We start from the raw sequence: 16,630 nt of genomic DNA on the forward strand, positions 1-16,630 counted from the left end.
TCACTATGAGAGCCTCACACGTAGGATCGACAGATTTATAGTCACTTAAAGAGAAACCGGGAAACAAAACAACTAAATAGACCTTTTGCTCACTTGTAGAGAGTAAGTAGCATCTATCGTCTGAAGTAGAAAATTGAAATCGATAAAAGAAAATGCATTGCTCTTGAACGGCCACCATGCTCTTTCTGATGTCTCTATTGCTTTCATTAATGCTCTTGTTCTTTTTCCTTAGAGAGTGGAGGAGCTGGAGAGGGAGAATTCCCTGCTGAAGAGTGAAAAGGAGAAGATGAACCAAAGGATTCTGCACCACTCCAAGAGCACAGAAGGTAAATGCTTTTTAGATCTCATACACCACTAAGACGTAAACGATAGCACTATTACAGTGATATATGAGTGGTTGAAGGTGAAACTGTAGTCACAGTGAGCCCTGCATTCTGCCTGACCTGAGGGGAGGGACGGCTTGTTTCCCCACACAAAAGGGGTTTCTGTGGAAGTAGGACAAGAGGCAGAAACCGCATCAAGTTACACAGCAGCAGTAATGTGAGATTTTTTTTTTAATATATAAACCTGAGACTGAAATCAGCCCTTGTTTAGCACTGGGTTCACGTGGAAAAGTATTCGTTTCGGAATATGTACCTTTTACGTGTGCGAAACATGAATCAATCAATTTGTTAAATCCATTCTTCAATGGACTTCTCTTTGTCAATAAGAAGTCACTTCTAGTTTACATCATCACCTCTGAACATGACCACTGCCTTTATACCATGTGCAGTACTTCAAACGGGATGCTTCATCACCGAGCAGTTAAAAGGAAATCATTTTACATAATATGACACCAGCCATGACCCACATCTGACTTACTGAATACCGTATCCACTCTTTTCTGGTGAAAATGTCAGTAGTTATTGAAGAGTTGTATTGGCCAAATCTGCTAACATCTGCTAACAAATCTGTAACATTACTGTGTTTTTCTTTTCTACTGCCGGTTAGAGCAGCATGTTGTCCAGGCTGGGGTAATAACCCATGTTTATGGAGCTAGGGATATTACAGACCAGAGAGCCCCTGTTATTTATCTATTACATTATTACAGTAGCAACATACTATGATCCCAGTGGTGCTGCCTTCATATTCATTCCCTTGTAATAACAGAGTATGACATGGTCCTCCTAGGATCCGTGGGCATGAGAAGAGACAATAAACGAGTTATCAGGCAACATTCATGTTTTCATCCTCCCTAGGACCAGTTTTTCCAACGGTTTATTTTTAAACCATACAACCTGATGAAAAAACAATTACAAATCTGGGGGCCTCCTGAGTGGCGCGGTGGTCTAAGGCACTGCATCGCAGTGCTAGCTGTGCCACTAGAGATCCTGGTTTGAGTCCAGGCTCTGTCACAGCCGGCCGTGACCAGGAGACCCATGGGGCGGCGCACAATTGGCCCAGTGTCGTCCGGGGTAGGGGAGGGTTTTTGCCGGGCAGGGATGCTCTTGTCCCATCGTGCGCTAGCGACTCCTGTGGCGGGCGGGCGCAATGCACGCTGACACAGTCGCCAGGTGCACAGTGTTTCCTCCGACACATTGGTGCGGCTGGCTTCCGGGTTAAGCGGGCAGTGTGTCAAGAAGCAGTGCGGTTTGGTTGGGTTGTGTTTCGGAGGACGCACTTCTCTCGACCTTCGCCTCTCCAGAGTCCGTACTGGAGTTGCAGCGTTGGGACAAGACTAACTACCAATTGGATACCACGAAATTGGGGAGAAAAAAAGGGGTAAAATTGAAATAAATAAAAAAGATAAAATCTGGTCCCATAGCCTAAATAAAATGTATGTATTATTTGTCATAACCAGAGTTTTACCTGGTGTGGTTAGCCTACCAGATCATGAAAAACTATCCCCCCCATCACTCACCTCTAAAATAAGCACAAAATATTACAAATGAAAAAATATATTATATTTGTATGAATTACTATCTCAAAATTTTGACTTGCGTAGTTTCACTTGTTTATCTCAATTTGTTTTACTTACATATCTAACCATTTTGGGACCGTAGGCCTATCAAAAAATATATACCGTGCCTTCGGAAAGTACCCCTCGACTTTTTCCACATTCTATTACGTTACAGCCTTATTCTAAAAGGGATTCATTTAAAAATATATATATATATATATATATATCCTCAGCAATCTACACACAATACCCCATAATGACAAAGCGAAAACAAGTTTTTAGAAATGATTGCAAATCAATTAAAAATAAACTGAAATTTACATAAGTATTCAGACCCTTTGCTATGAGACTCGAAATTGAGCTCAGGCGCATCCTGTTTCCATTGATCATCCTTGATGTTTCTACAACTTGATTGAAGTCCACCTGTGGTAAATTCAATAGATTAGACATGATTTGGAAAGGCACACACCTGTCTACACAAGGTCCCACAGTTGACAGTGCATGTCAGAGCAAAAACCAAGCCATGAGGTCGAACAAATTGTCCGTAGAGATCCGAGACAGGTTTGTGTCGAGGTACAGATCTGGGGAAGGGTACAAAACATTTCTGCAGCATTGAAGGTCCGCAAGAACATAATGCCCCCCATCATTCTTAAATGGAAGGCGTTTGGAACCACCAAGACACTTCCTAGAGCTGGCCGCCCGGCCAAACTGAACAATCGGGGGAGAAGGACCCGATGGTTACTCTGACAGAGCTCTAGAGTTCCTCTGTGGAGATGGGAGAACCTTCCAGAAGGACAACCATCTCTGCAGCACTCCACCAATCAGGCCTTTATGGTAGAGTGGCCACGGAAGCCACTCTTTAGTAAAAGGCACATGACAGCCTGCTTGGAGTTTGCCAAAATGCACCTAAAGGACACTCATAGAATGAGAAACAAGATTCTCTGGTCTGATGAAACCAAGATTGAAATCTTTGGCCTTAATGCCAAACGTCACGTCTGGAGGAAACCTGGCACCATCCCTACGGTGAAACATGGTGGTGGCAGCATCATGCTGTGGGGATGTTTTTCAGGGACAGGGAGACTAGGCAGGATCGAGGGGAAGATGAATGGAGCAAAGTACAGCAAGGTCCTTGATGAGAACCTGCTCAGGACCTCCGATTGGGTGTAAGGTTCAACCTTCCAGCAGGACAACGACCTTAAGCACACAGCCAAGACAACGCAGGAGTGACTTCGGGACAATTCACTGAGACCTGAAAATAGGTGTGCAGCAACTCACCCCATCCAACCTGACAGAGCTTGAGAGGATCTGCAGAGAAGAATGCGAGAAACTCCCCAAATAAAGATGTGCCAAACTTGTAGCATCATACCCAAGAAGACTCGAGGCTGTAATCACTGCCAAATGTGCTTCAACAAAGTACTGACTAAAGGGTCTGAATACTTATGTAAATGTGTTATTTCCGTTTTAGCAAGGGAGAAAAAACGATTTAATCAATTTTAGAAGAAGACTGTAACCTAACAAAATGTGGATAAAGTCAAGGGGTCTGAATACTTTCGTGTGTGTGTATATATACAGTGGGTCAAAAAAGTATTTAGTCAGCCACCAATTGTGCAAGTTCTCCCACTTAAAAAGATGAGAGAGGCCTGTAATTTTCATCATAGGTACACTTCAACTATGACAGACAGAATGAGAAAAAAAATCCAGAAAATCACATTAAATTATGGTGGAAAATAAGTATTTGGTCACCTACAAACAAGCAAGATGTCTGGCTCTCACAGACCTGTAATTTCTTCTTTGAGGCTCCTCTGTCCTCCACTCGTTACCTGTATTAATGGCACCTGTTTGAACTTGTTATCAGTATAAAAGACACCTGTCCACAACCTCAAACAGTCACACTCTAAACTCCACTATGGCCAAGACCAAAGAGCTGTCAAAGGACACCAGAAACAAAATTGTAGACCTGAACCAGGCTGGGAAGACTGAATCTGCAATAGGTAAGCAGCTTGGTTTGAAGAAATCAACTGTGGGAGCAATTATTAGGAAATGGAAGACATACAAGACCACTGATAATCTCCCTCGATCTGGGGCTCCACGCAAGATCTCACCCCGTGGGGTCAAAATGATCACAAGAACGGTGAGCAAAATCCCAGAACCACACGGGGGGGACCTAGTGAATGACCTGCAGAGAGCTGGGACCAAAGTAACAAAGCCTACCATCAGTAACACACTACGCCGCCAGGGACTCAAATCCTGCAGTGCCAGACGTGTCCCCCTGCTTAAGCCAGTACATGTCCAGGCCCGTCTGAAGTTTGCTAGAGAGCATTTGGATGATCCAGAAGAAGATTGGGAGAATGTCATATGGTCAGATGAAACCAAAATATAACTTTTTGGTAAAAACTCAACTCGTCGTGTTTGGAGGACAAAGAATGCTGAGTTGCATCCAAAGAACACCATACCTACTGTGAAGCATGGGGGTGGAAACATCATGCTTTGGGGCTGTTTTTCTGCAAAGGGACCAGGACGACTGATCCGTGTAAAGGAAAGAATGAATGGGGCCATGTATCGTGAGATTTTGAGTGAAAACCTCCTTCCATCAGCAAGGGCATTGAAGATGAAACGTGGCTGGGTCTTTCAGCATGACAATGATCCCAAACACGCCGCCCGGGCAACAAAGGAGTGGCTTCAAAAGAAGCATTTCAAGGTCCTGGAGTGGCCTAGCCAGTCTCCAGATCTCAACCCCATAGAAAATCTTTGGAGGGAGTTGAAAGTCCGTGTTGCCCAGCAACATCCCCAAAACATCACTGCTCTAGAGGAGATCTGCATGGAGGAATGGGCCAAAATACCAGCAACAGTGTGAACCTTGTGAAGACTTACAGAAAACGTTTGACCTCTGTCATTGCCAACAAAGGGTATATAACAAAGTATTGAGAAACTTTTGTTATTGACCAAATACTTATTTTCCACCATAATTTGCAAATAAATTCATAAAAAATCCTACAATGTTTTTCTCATTTTGTCTGTCTTAGTTGAAGTGTACCTATGATGAAAATTACAGGCCTCTCATATTTTTAAGTGGGAGAACTTGCACAATTGGTGGCTGACTAAATACTTTTTTGCCCCACTGTGTGTGTGTGTGTATATATATATATATATATATATATATATACACACACACATGTATATACACATACATGTATATACATGTATATATATACAGTGGGGCAACAGTGTGTGTGTGTTTATATATATATTACATTACACACACACACTGCGCAAATGGGCTTCCATTGTTTTTCTTGGCTCAGTGCAGCCGGCAGGCAGCGACTACTGTGACAATTTCAGAGTGTAACAGGGTGTTAACTGCAATTTCAGTTGTTCGGTTCTAAATATCAGAGTAAGAACTCAATGTACACTATGAAAGCTTAAACCAAGTTTATTCACCCCAAAGCATCGAATAGGTAAACATGGTTCCACCAGTGGTGGTATATATACCCCAGTTTGGGTTGGAATCTCCTTCTCTTTAAACATTACATCTCTGTCGCTAGGCAGGAAATTAAGTGACGCGTGCAATAAACTGTTCCTTCTCCCTTAACGTGACCTGACCTCAGCCCCCTTTCTCACTAATCCACAGCTCTCCACCCTTATCAGTGCCTGCCAATATGTGATTGTTTTTCCTTTACTCAGTACATTCCAAGCTTAATTGTCTCCACCATATACATTCCTCCTACAGATAACCATTAACTTCTGGTGTAGACCCTAGACTATGGCACCCCTCATGTCTCAATATTTGAAGTTTAGAAATCTAAACCCATCACAGGTAAAAACTCAATAAAACACATCTCAAATATAAGTCTATACATTTCAGCTGTTTCGAAAACATTGCTCTGTAGGAGTGTTAAGCTCAACGAGGTCAACTGCCCTGCTCGGAGGGGGGCGAGTGTAGTGCGTGAAAACTGTCATCTCTTTTCTAGTGTAAAACCAGATGTAATGCTCCAGGCGTGATCATTTCAAGTTTACATGACAGTATTGTCTCTCAAAAATCTATGCCTCTCAAAAACCTCTCAAGAATGTCCCTATGCTATCGGCAATGTGAAAACGGTCCAAGATAGAAAAGTTATTTGGAATCATGACAATACAATAACCTATCCCTCAAATGAACATATGAAATGGTGCTATTCCAAGTAACTTAATAAAATCAACATGACATCAAAGACTAGCAATAGATATTCAGTACCTGTAATGGAGAATACTGTATGTAACTTAATGATGGCTTGTTTTCTAGTCACTCAAATGAAGGCTCATCTATAGGACAGTAATTGAGTAATAGTAAAAGTGGAGACTCGTGAAAGTGATTTGATGTGGACTGGTCGTGTGTGTGTGTTTCAGACCAGGAGAGCAGTGCATCCCAGAGTGTGGGTCGGGTCCAGGCAGAGCTGGATGAGGAGAGGCAGCGCTACCAGAACCTGCTCAGGGAGTTCTCCAGACTGGAGCAGAGATATGACAACCTACAGGAGGCCAAGGTGCGTGTGTGTATTTGTGTGTGTGCACATTTGCATGTAGGTGTCCTATGCCAAGCCAGATGTCCAATGGTTCCCTGTCTCCTCTTACCCTTCAGTTTCAGCCTGGCCACAGGAGGAACAATTCTAACCAGAGCAGCCTGGAGTCTGACTCCAATTATCCCTCCATTTCTACCTCGGAGGTGGGAGACACTGACGATGCCATCCAACTCGTAGAGGTAAGTAAGACCTCCTTAACCAGGATTAACCCGTTTTATACAGTCTTATACATTCTAACGCAGGCTTACTGTACATAGTTGCTTGGGCTAGGTTTTCACCTGACATTGTTCCCTGTAGGAGATGGGAGTGGAGAAGGCAGCAATGGACATCGGTGTATTCATGAAGCTGCAGAAGCGTGTTAGGGAGCTGGAACAGGAGAGGAAGAGACTGCAAGTCAACCTGGAAAAGATGGAGGACCAGTCTAAGCGCAAGGTGGGCACATGTCTCAGTCTAGTGATATGCTCTTGCTTGTTTTTCTATACTTCTAAAATACTTACACAGAAGTTTCTCCCGTTACTCTTTGTCTTGAATACCTTTAAGTTTAAGATCCTCAATATTTACTATTAGCCATCTCTCTTAGGGCATTGAGCCAAAGACGACATCAGAGCAAGAGAATGCGGATCTGGCCTACAACAGTCTCAAGGTACAGATCCATCCACCCCCACACAGATACACCAATTAACATGCATACACACAGACAACCACAGTGTACAGTACTATTCAGCAGTGGGATGTCTCTATTTATCGTGTTTCATTTCTTCTTCACTCTGGATGTTCTGGTGTCTTTGGTCTTCCTGCCCTCAGCTTCTCAAGCATATTCAAAAAATGAAATTGTATGTTTACAGGTCGCCACAGAAAGGTAGAGGATCTGATTCATGTTAATTTTGTAGCAACACCTTTCCACTGGAATAATAATTGTAATATCCATGACACACAGTTGAAAACAAAAAAACTAAAATATAGCTGCAAGCAGCAATGAATGGGGTTCACAGGGTGAGAGAGGACGCACGAGCAGTTGGATGACAAAGCAAAGGTTCATTAGAGGAATATGTTTAAAGTATTTTTTAGCTTATCTGCTTATGTAGATCTATAGGTACAGTGCGGCCATATTTGAATGCAGCAAAAAAAAATATGGTTCATGAGAAGTATTTTTTGCATATTAGCACATAGGCTAATACTTCTACTGGTATAGTGTGGCCATCTTTGAATTCATTAGCATTATTTTCTCAAACTCTTTAGGGACTATTGTGATGAGTCCAAAAACCAACTTACATTTTGCAGGATGAAATCTCTTGAGATGCACCATTCCATTTTCAAGTGTTCAAACGAAAGAAAATGAACAAACAATACTTAGTAACAAGAATATGGCAGTTGTTGTACAACTACTAATAGGTCTACAACTAATAAAAATGACTTCCAACTACAACTAATAAAACAAAGAACCTAATAATATATACAGTGCATTCGGAAACTATTCAGACCCCTTGACTTTTTCCACATTTTGTTATATTACAGCCTTATTCTAAATGTGTTGTTTTTTTTATCATCAATCAACACACAATACCCCATAATGACAAAGCGAAAACATTTTTATTTTTGAAATGTTTGCAAATGTATTACAGATAAAAAAAAGATACCTTGTTTGCATGAGTATTCAGACCCTTTGCTATGACACTCTAAATTTTGCTCAGGTGCAACCTGTTTCCATTGATCATCCTTGATGTTTCTATGACTAGATTGGAGTCCACCTGTGGTAAATTCAAGCTATGAGGTTGAAGGAATTGTCCATAGAGATCCGAGACAGGATTATGTCGAGGCACAGATCTGGGGAAGGGTACCAAAACATTTCTGCAGCATTGAAGGTCCCCAAGAACACAGTGGCCTCTATCATTCTTAAATGGAAGAAATTTGGAACCACCAAGACTCTTCCTAGAGCTGTCCGCCGGGCCAAACTGAGCAATCGGGGGAGAAGGGCCTTGGTCAGAGAGGTGGCCAAAAACCCGATGGTCACTCTGACAGAGTTCCTCTGTGGAGAAGGTAGAACCTTCCAGAAGGACAACCATCTCTGCAGCACCAATCAGGCCTTTATGGTAGAGTGGCCAGGCGGAAGCCACTCCTCAGTAAAAGGCACATGACAGCCCGCTTGGAGTTTGCCAAAAGGCACCGAAAGAACTCTCAGACAATGAGAAACCAGATTCTTTGGTCTAATGGAACCAAGATTGAACTATTTTTCCTGAATGCAAAGCGTCACGTTTGGAGGAAACCTGGCACCATCCATACGGTGAATCATGGTGGTGGCAGCATCATGCTGAGGGGATGTTTTTCAGCGGCAGGGACTTTGGGACTAGTCAGGATCGAGGGAAAGATGAACGGAGTACAGAGAGAGCCTTGATGAAAAAGGTTAACCTTCCAACAAGACAACTCTAAGCACACAGTCAAGACAAACCAGGAGTTGCTTCAGGACAAGTCTCTCAATGTCCTTGAGTGGCCCAGCCAGAGCCCGGACTTGAACCTGATCTAACATCTCTGAAGAGACCTGAAAATAGCTGTGCAGCGACGCTCTCCTCTCAACCTGATCGAGCTTGAGAGGATCTGCAGAAAAGAATGGGAGAAACTCCTCAAATACAGGTGTGCCAAGCTTGTAGCATCATACCCAAGAAGACCCGAGGCTGTAATCATTGTCAAATGTGCTTCAACAAAGTACTGAGTAAAGGGTCTGAATACTTATGTCAAATCAAATGTATTTATATAGCCCTTCTTACATCAGCTTATATATCAAAGTGCTGTACAGAAACCCAGCCTAAAACCCCAAACGGCAAGCAATGCCGATGTAGAAGCACAGTGGCTAGGAAAAACTCCCTAGAAAGGCCAAAACCTTTCTAGGGAGATTATTACAGAACATGGCCAAGATGTTCAAATGTTCATAAATAACCAGCATGGTCAAATAATAATAATCACAATAGTTGTCGAGGGTGCAACAAGTCAGCACCTCAGGAGTAAATGCCAGTTGGCTTTTCATAGCCGATCATTGAGAGTATCTCTACCGCTCCTGCTGTCTCTAGAGAGTTGAAAACAGCAGGTCTCTGGGACAGGTAGCACGTCCGGTGAACAGGTCAGGGTTCCATATCGGCAGGCAGAATAGTTGAAACTGGAGCAGCAGCATTGCCAGGTGGACTGGGGACCGCAAGGAGTCATTATGCCAGGTAGTCCTGATGCATGGTCCTAGGGCTCAGGTCCTCCAAGAGAGAGAAAGAAAGAGAGAATTAGAGAGAGCATACTTAAATTCACACAGGACACCAGATAAGACAGGAGAAATACAGACTGACCCTAGCCCCCCGACACAAACTACTGCAGCATAAATACTGGAGGCTGAGACAGGAGGGGTCAGGAGACACTGTGGCCCCATCCGATGATACCCCCGGACAGGGCCAAACAGGCAGGATATAACCCCAGCCTCTTTGCCAAAGCACAGCCCCCACACCACTAGAGGGATATCTTCAACCACCAACTTACCATCCTGAGACAAGGCCGAGTATAGCCCACAAAGATCTCCGCCACGGCAAAACCCAAGGGGTTGTAAATGTGATATATCCATTTTTTTTATGTTATTTTATAAAACCTGTTTTTGCTTTGTCATTGTGGGGTATTGTGTGTAGATAGGGGGGAAAACAATTTTAATCAATTTTAGTGGATAGTGGAACCAGCGCGCCTGACACTGATGATCATACCACGCTCAGTCGCTTAGTTCAATTGAACAGTAACTGAATGCCTCAATGCCTGTCTGCCTGCTTTATATAGCAAGCCACGGCCATGTGACTCCTGTCTGTAGGAGCGATCCATTTTTGTGGACGGGATGGTGTAACTAATAAACTGGCCAATGAGTGTATGTCTAGTAATTTGGGTCTAAGGAGTTTCCAATTTTATGAAGAGGGGTCACTCGTGAAATTTGGAGTGAATCTGACTTGTATTTCATGAAGATTTGTTTTATTATTATTTTAACCAGCCTTACATATTCAAAGTGAATTGTTAGTTTTCTTATTCTTTAAGATATCAATGCCAAACTTAATATGGTTCATCATGGTAATGTCTTTGACCCTAACAAGTTTCAAGTTGATATGCCATTGTGGGGTGGATTTACAAAGGATTTGAATGGACATGTGAAATCAGATTTCCTGATTTGTCAATACCTCAGTCTTCTCTTAACCAATCCCTTTTCTCAAACTCAGTTAATACCATGAGCCTACATACCGCACTTGGTGCTATTTGGACTTATGGTTCATGAGAATAATTTTCCAAGATGGAGGAGAATTTCTTCTGTATGAGGGAAAACACCTACATACAAACGTTTCAGTCACTAGGTCAAACGGAGCGGTGGAAAGTGGTAAAAAGTGGAAATAGGTCAAAGGTGAGACTGTTAATAACAGCAATAGGCCAATTTGTGGGTGCCATTATTTTTTACCAAGTTACTCATTGGCTCTGTGCGCCAAATTTTAAAAAAGTTACCAATCTATGCTTGAGTTATTTTTACATGTAGAACATGTAAAAATAAGAATTAAGACAATAACAATAGGTATTCACAGATTTGCTGTGAACCCCTAAAAACAGATTTCTGCTCATTTGCCGATCTCTATGGGCTTGCTTCTTGCACCTTGGGTAATAGGATGGAATCAATATCATGCCAAATATATTCACAAATGTAAATCACCATCCACAAACACGTTTTGATTCATAACTGCAGATGTGCAGGTCTTTTCCATGGGCCAAAAGTAAAATAACTGCCATAACGTTTTGTGTTTATCGCGCGTAGAAAACTATTTGTAGTCGTAGAAACAAAGTTTATCGCATTGATGCTGTTGACCCGGATCACTGGTTGCTGCAGAAAAAGACGAGGTCAAAGGGGGTGAGTGTAACCGGTGTGAAATGGCTAGCTAGTTAGCGGTGTGCGCTTTTAGCATTTCATTCTGTGACGTCACTCGCTCTGAGACTTTGAAGTAGTTGGTTCCCTTGCCCTGCAAGGGCCGCAGCTTTTGTGGAGCGATGGGTAATGGTACTTCGAGGGTTACTGTTGTCAACGTGTCCAGAGGGTCCCTGGTTCAAGCCCAGGTTGGGACGAGGAGAGGGACGGAAGCAATACTGTTATAAAGTCTGATCCCATATCCTACACCTCCCCTCTACCTTTTGCATGCCTGTCCTGGGGAAACGGTTAGAGGCTTCAGGAATACTTATGTCTCCTTAATGCTCATTGTCTGTGCAACATGAGGCAGCGGATGGATTATAATCACTTACAATGTATGACATATCCTTCACATTTAGTGGTGTTATCACACTGGCCAGCTAATTCAACTATTTGGGTTCTTCCTTACATTGAGCCTTGGCATTTCATTACTTTTATTACCAACGATTGCCAAAATTAAATTTTAGATTGCCGATAAATCTCTTTGAACTTTGGCCTTGTTTTTCCACAGAGACAGGAGCTGGAATCTGAGAACAAGAAGCTGAAGAATGACCTGAACGAGCTGAGGAAGGCCATCGCTGACCGCGCCTCCAAGAACAGCTCCTCCAATGAGCTTCAGGACGGCTACAACCTGTTGCTGGGCCAGCTCAAGGCAGCCAATGAGGAGCTGGATGTGCGTAAGGAGGAGGTCCTTATCCTCAGGAGTCAGATTGTCACTGCAGCCCAGCAGAAAGAGAAGGACACAACCAATCACATTGTAAGTCACCAAACTGGGAGCTGAAAGTTGACATGGCTTCATTTGTCCAATGAAGTGTTTATTGTACAGTTTATATGGCCCTATTGGTTAATCAAAAGGTTATCTACACATTAAACTGGTACCAAGAACCTTCAAATTAGTCTTGTGAGGCTTGCGTTCTAGGGCAAAACAGAGAACACCATGTTCATGAGTCTCAGCATGTCATGCATATCTATAGTTTAAGCAGATGGATTTTGATGGGGATGTTTTTATGTTAATTAGATTTCCACTGGGGCTATAGGCCAAGGGTTGAAAGAATGTTCCACAGCTTGTCTCCACGACTTCACAGCAAGTTGTTAGTGGCCCTAGTTATCCAAATTGCCCATATATTTATTTATTTATTTATTTATAGCAAAGAAGCAATAAAATAGCCTTTTATCGAACCAGGAAGTCATTTGTTCGAATGATGAGATTACTACAGCTTCGATGGTGCTTTGCATCTGGAAGGCAGGTACAGTATAGGGAGGTGTGTCTAAGCTTAATATAGTAACGATAGCAGAACTAACGATACACAACTGCACTATATGAAATTATGCTAATATAAAAACATTATCTAGCAGGCGCCTGTTCTCTTGGCCCCAGGCATATTTTTTCTTCTCGAGTGGATGGTCAGGGTGCCGGAACATAATTACAAATCATTTGTAGACTACACATTGACCGCAAGATTCACAAACCGATATATTTGACTAAAACCATAATAATTTCACACCTTGCTTACATTTGTATACAAGAGTGTACGATCACATGAAGTATCTTTCTATTCTGCATGGGAATACTTTCCAAAATGTAAATTACTTGGAGCTGATTTGCTGGTGTTTTTACAGTCTTTTATGTCCAACCATAAAACATACAAATAAATCAAATAAAAATGTTTTGGTTAGCAGATGTTATTGCGAGTGTAGCGAAATGCTTGTGCTTCTAGTTCCCGACAGTGCAGTAATATTTACCAAGTAATCTAATAATTCCCCAACAACTACCTGAGGGTAAAATCTGGAAAATAACAATACCTAGCTTTTTGATCTACAGAACTCATTTGGAAGCTGTTTCCGTAACGTGACAAAAACATTTAGGTGTAAAAAAAAAAAAAATCCTGAACGTTCGTTTAAGGATCGCTGATATACTTTTCTTGTTTGTGACTCATGTGGGTTGAAGGTCAACAGGATTATTATCATTATGCAGCGCAATTGAGTCAAGTCAGCCAGTGATGGAAAAGCACGTGATAGTCTTGCACTGTATGCTATGGATTCCAGTGACCTGTATCTTACCCAAACAAAACACTGGAATATTTAATCAAATGTTTCCAGTTGGATTTAGACAGAGGTACAGGCAGACAAGCATGTAACTGGAGAGGTCTCATTATGAGACATATGAGAGAGACTGGCCTCCGTGCCTGACCTCCAACTGGAACTGAGAATGACAGAGTCTGACAGATCAGCCCTTACACTGCAATAATCCAGCGCGGCATTCACCTGTAGTTATGTCCTCCTGAAGAGAGTTCCGAATATGATCCCCACTGCTGTTAAACACCGTGGGTAGCCAGGCGTTTGGTATGAGAAGGGAGTGCCTCAGGACAGGAGAGCAGAGAGAGAGCATGGTGTGCGGGAGGCAGCAGAACAGACAGCTCTCATTCACTCAGGCGTTTCCACATCTACCCCCTCACACCTCTTCCCCCCCCCCCCCCCCCCCCCCCCCCTCACATCTAGGTAATATTTCAGACACTCCTGAGCTGCACTCTCCCAGTCCCACCTGCTAGGCTAGTGGAGGATATGCCTTGCGTGTCATACTCCTTAGAAGGGTGGTGATTATGACTCCACTGAGATGATGGCCTGTCGCTCTGATTCTTCCTTTCCCAACTGTTGAAGCTGATTAGTTCAGATGCAGATATTAGAGAGGCGCTGGCCTGTAATATGGAAGTATGAGGGCAGCTCTACTACAATATGGCCTATGACTCAGGTTTATGAGTGTGTGTTAAACACGGACTAGTTTTGACCTAAAGAGGGAAAGAGACCAGTCGGATGAATGTCATTACCTCATAAAGCAGTCCCACGGGTTTTACTACCTCTTCAAGGGCATCATAAATTGACCTCCATGCCCCCCTTTCTCCATAGGAAACCAATAACTTGCCTGAATGGACCAACAGCAAGAAGCCCATAGACAAGGAGGAGGCTCTGAGGTCCTATCATGGACTCTGTGAGTCTAAGAAGTAAGTGTCTTTACCTTATATTGGAAGTACAGTAATCCCATATCACAGGCCAGTGTGTGTTCCGTCTTTTTTGTGTTTTTTTTGTCATACCCACTGGCGCACAGAATGTTTTTCAATGTAAATATCACATTTATACTTCTGGATTGACAGGGTGAAATGGAAATGAGGATGGTTATCATTCCATGTGACTACATCAAACTGTTGCCAGTGCTACTATTGTTTTGTCCTATTGCCTAGAGACCTCCACTACTGTACTTCTATGTCCGGCGCTTAGTCCAACAGACACAGTGTAGCTACAGTATGCTCAAGGTGACAGACCACATCAGATCACCTTTCTAATCGAAAATGTCCCAGTCACTTTGACGGTATAATGACGTATTAATGGAAAACTGCCCTGCTTTTGATTCCACCCTTATTTATTTATTTTACCTTTATTTAACTAGGCAAGTCAGTTAAGAACAAATTCTTATTTTCAATGACGGCCTAGGAACAGTGGGTTAGTTAACCCAGGCCTAATCCTAGGCCGTCATTGAAAATAAGAATCTGTTCAGGGGCAGAACGACAGATTTGTACAGCTCAGGGATTCGAACTTGCAACCTTTCGGTTACTAGTCCAACGCTCTAACCACTAGGCTACCCTGCCGCCCCTATTGAAATTGACACAGTAAAATCCTTCCTATGCCATCTACCTTCATGGCCCTCTGTCATCATCAATAACAGAACCCTCAGACAGTCGGTGAGTGACGGGACTTAGATGGCACTCAGATTGCCAGGGAGGAAAGACATTTGTGCTGCTCATAATGAGCCACTCGAAGCACACCGATTTATCTCGATCCAAAGCAATCTTCCTTTGACCCGCGATCTATTCCTGTTTTTTTTTATATCTTTCATTCTGTGTCCCGGCCCGGTTTGAGAGACCTAGCCAAAATGCCAGGGTGATTTGAACACCTCTGTTGTGTCTGCAGAGCAGAACCTTTGAACCCGGAGGTATTTGTTAGACGTCCTCATTATGGCAGAATGCAGATAGATGGCAGTAATGAGAGGCAGATGCTGATATAAGGACACACTCTCACCGTGATCGGGTTTTAAAAGGGTGATGTTAGTGTCTGTCTATCTGTCTTGTTGTGTGAGAGCTTCTTCCTATGTCAGCTATAGGATTTTAACTGGAGAATCTCTGGTTCTGCTCTACCTCTCTGTGGCGCTAACTCCTATTGTTCTGTTTTCTCCTGTCCATTTTTGTTTCACTTCCTCCTGTCACTCCTTTATTCTTGGCATCTCTCTCTCTTTTCCTCTATCTCTCCGTCTCGCTATCTCTATCTCTCCTGGCTTGCCGCCGGCAGCAAAGCTTCTGACTGGGGTTATTTGAATGAAGATGGCGAGCTGGGCCTGGCATACCAGGGTCTAAAGCAAGTGGCCAGGTTACCTTCTGCTTTCCTTCTCTACTTACTGCCTTCCTGTTTTATCCTCTCCCCCGTTCCTATGCCTAAAAGAGGCACAAACTGTGGGGGTTAAGATGCGAGTTAATGAGCTATGAAACCATACTTAATACAGTAAGTCTCCACACTATGGTACCGCAATGCTACAAGTTAGACTTTTGGTAAGGTTCAGTCAGCTTCAGGCTTATTGTAACCATCCCCTCTCTCCTCCTTCCTGTCTCCCCCTCTCCTCCTTTCCCTCAGGCTGTTGGAGGCCCAGCTCCAGTCTCAGGCCAGGAAGCACGAGGATGAGCTGGAGGCGTTCCGCACCCAGATTGAGCTGCTAAGGGACGACATAGAGAAGAAGCAGGAGATGCTAAACCACACCATGTCTCTGTCCCCTGAGGCCCAGGTGGAGTACAGCGTCCAGCAGGAGATCACCCGCCTCACCAACGACAACCTGGTGAGAACACTGCAACCAGGGTGCTGCTCTAGGACTCTCAACCATACTATTATGATCCAAAAGGCAAAACTGATCCTGTATCAGCAGTCCTACTCTGAGACTCTTTGTGAATACAGGCCCAGGGGCACCTATTGGAATGGAACAGCCCAGAGCTCTGAAAGTTAGTTAGTGTAGAGTTGACCATCTTGAATGTTTTTGTTACTATAGGACTTAAAAGAGCTTGTGGAGAAACTGGAGAAGAACGAGAGGAAGCTGAAGAAGCAGCTGAGGATCTACATGAAGAAAGTACAGGAGCTGGAAGGTGAGAG

General features: G+C 43.2%; 1 protein-coding gene across 2 annotated transcripts in view; it reads left to right on the forward strand.

Annotated features, from left to right (window-relative positions):
• LOC139408787 (myosin VB) overlaps positions 1–16,630 on the forward strand; it is an 81,820-nt gene that overhangs the window by 58,857 nt on the left and 6,333 nt on the right. Inside the window, exons 23-32 of one of the 2 annotated variants that reach the window (XM_071153114.1) lie at positions 233–326; positions 6,323–6,456; positions 6,552–6,671; positions 6,790–6,924; positions 7,073–7,135; positions 11,958–12,203; positions 14,351–14,445; positions 15,785–15,862; positions 16,124–16,322; positions 16,530–16,623. In XM_071153114.1, coding sequence (XP_071009215.1) covers positions 233–326; positions 6,323–6,456; positions 6,552–6,671; positions 6,790–6,924; positions 7,073–7,135; positions 11,958–12,203; positions 14,351–14,445; positions 15,785–15,862; positions 16,124–16,322; positions 16,530–16,623 — 1,258 coding nt within the window. The remainder of the gene's footprint in view (positions 1–232; positions 327–6,322; positions 6,457–6,551; positions 6,672–6,789; positions 6,925–7,072; positions 7,136–11,957; positions 12,204–14,350; positions 14,446–15,784; positions 15,863–16,123; positions 16,323–16,529; positions 16,624–16,630) is intronic. The other variant, XM_071153113.1, reaches the window with a different exon arrangement.

The sequence above is a fragment of the Oncorhynchus clarkii genome, chromosome 5 (assembly GCF_045791955.1).
Source record: "Oncorhynchus clarkii lewisi isolate Uvic-CL-2024 chromosome 5, UVic_Ocla_1.0, whole genome shotgun sequence".
Taxonomy (NCBI): Eukaryota; Metazoa; Chordata; class Actinopteri; order Salmoniformes; family Salmonidae; genus Oncorhynchus; species Oncorhynchus clarkii.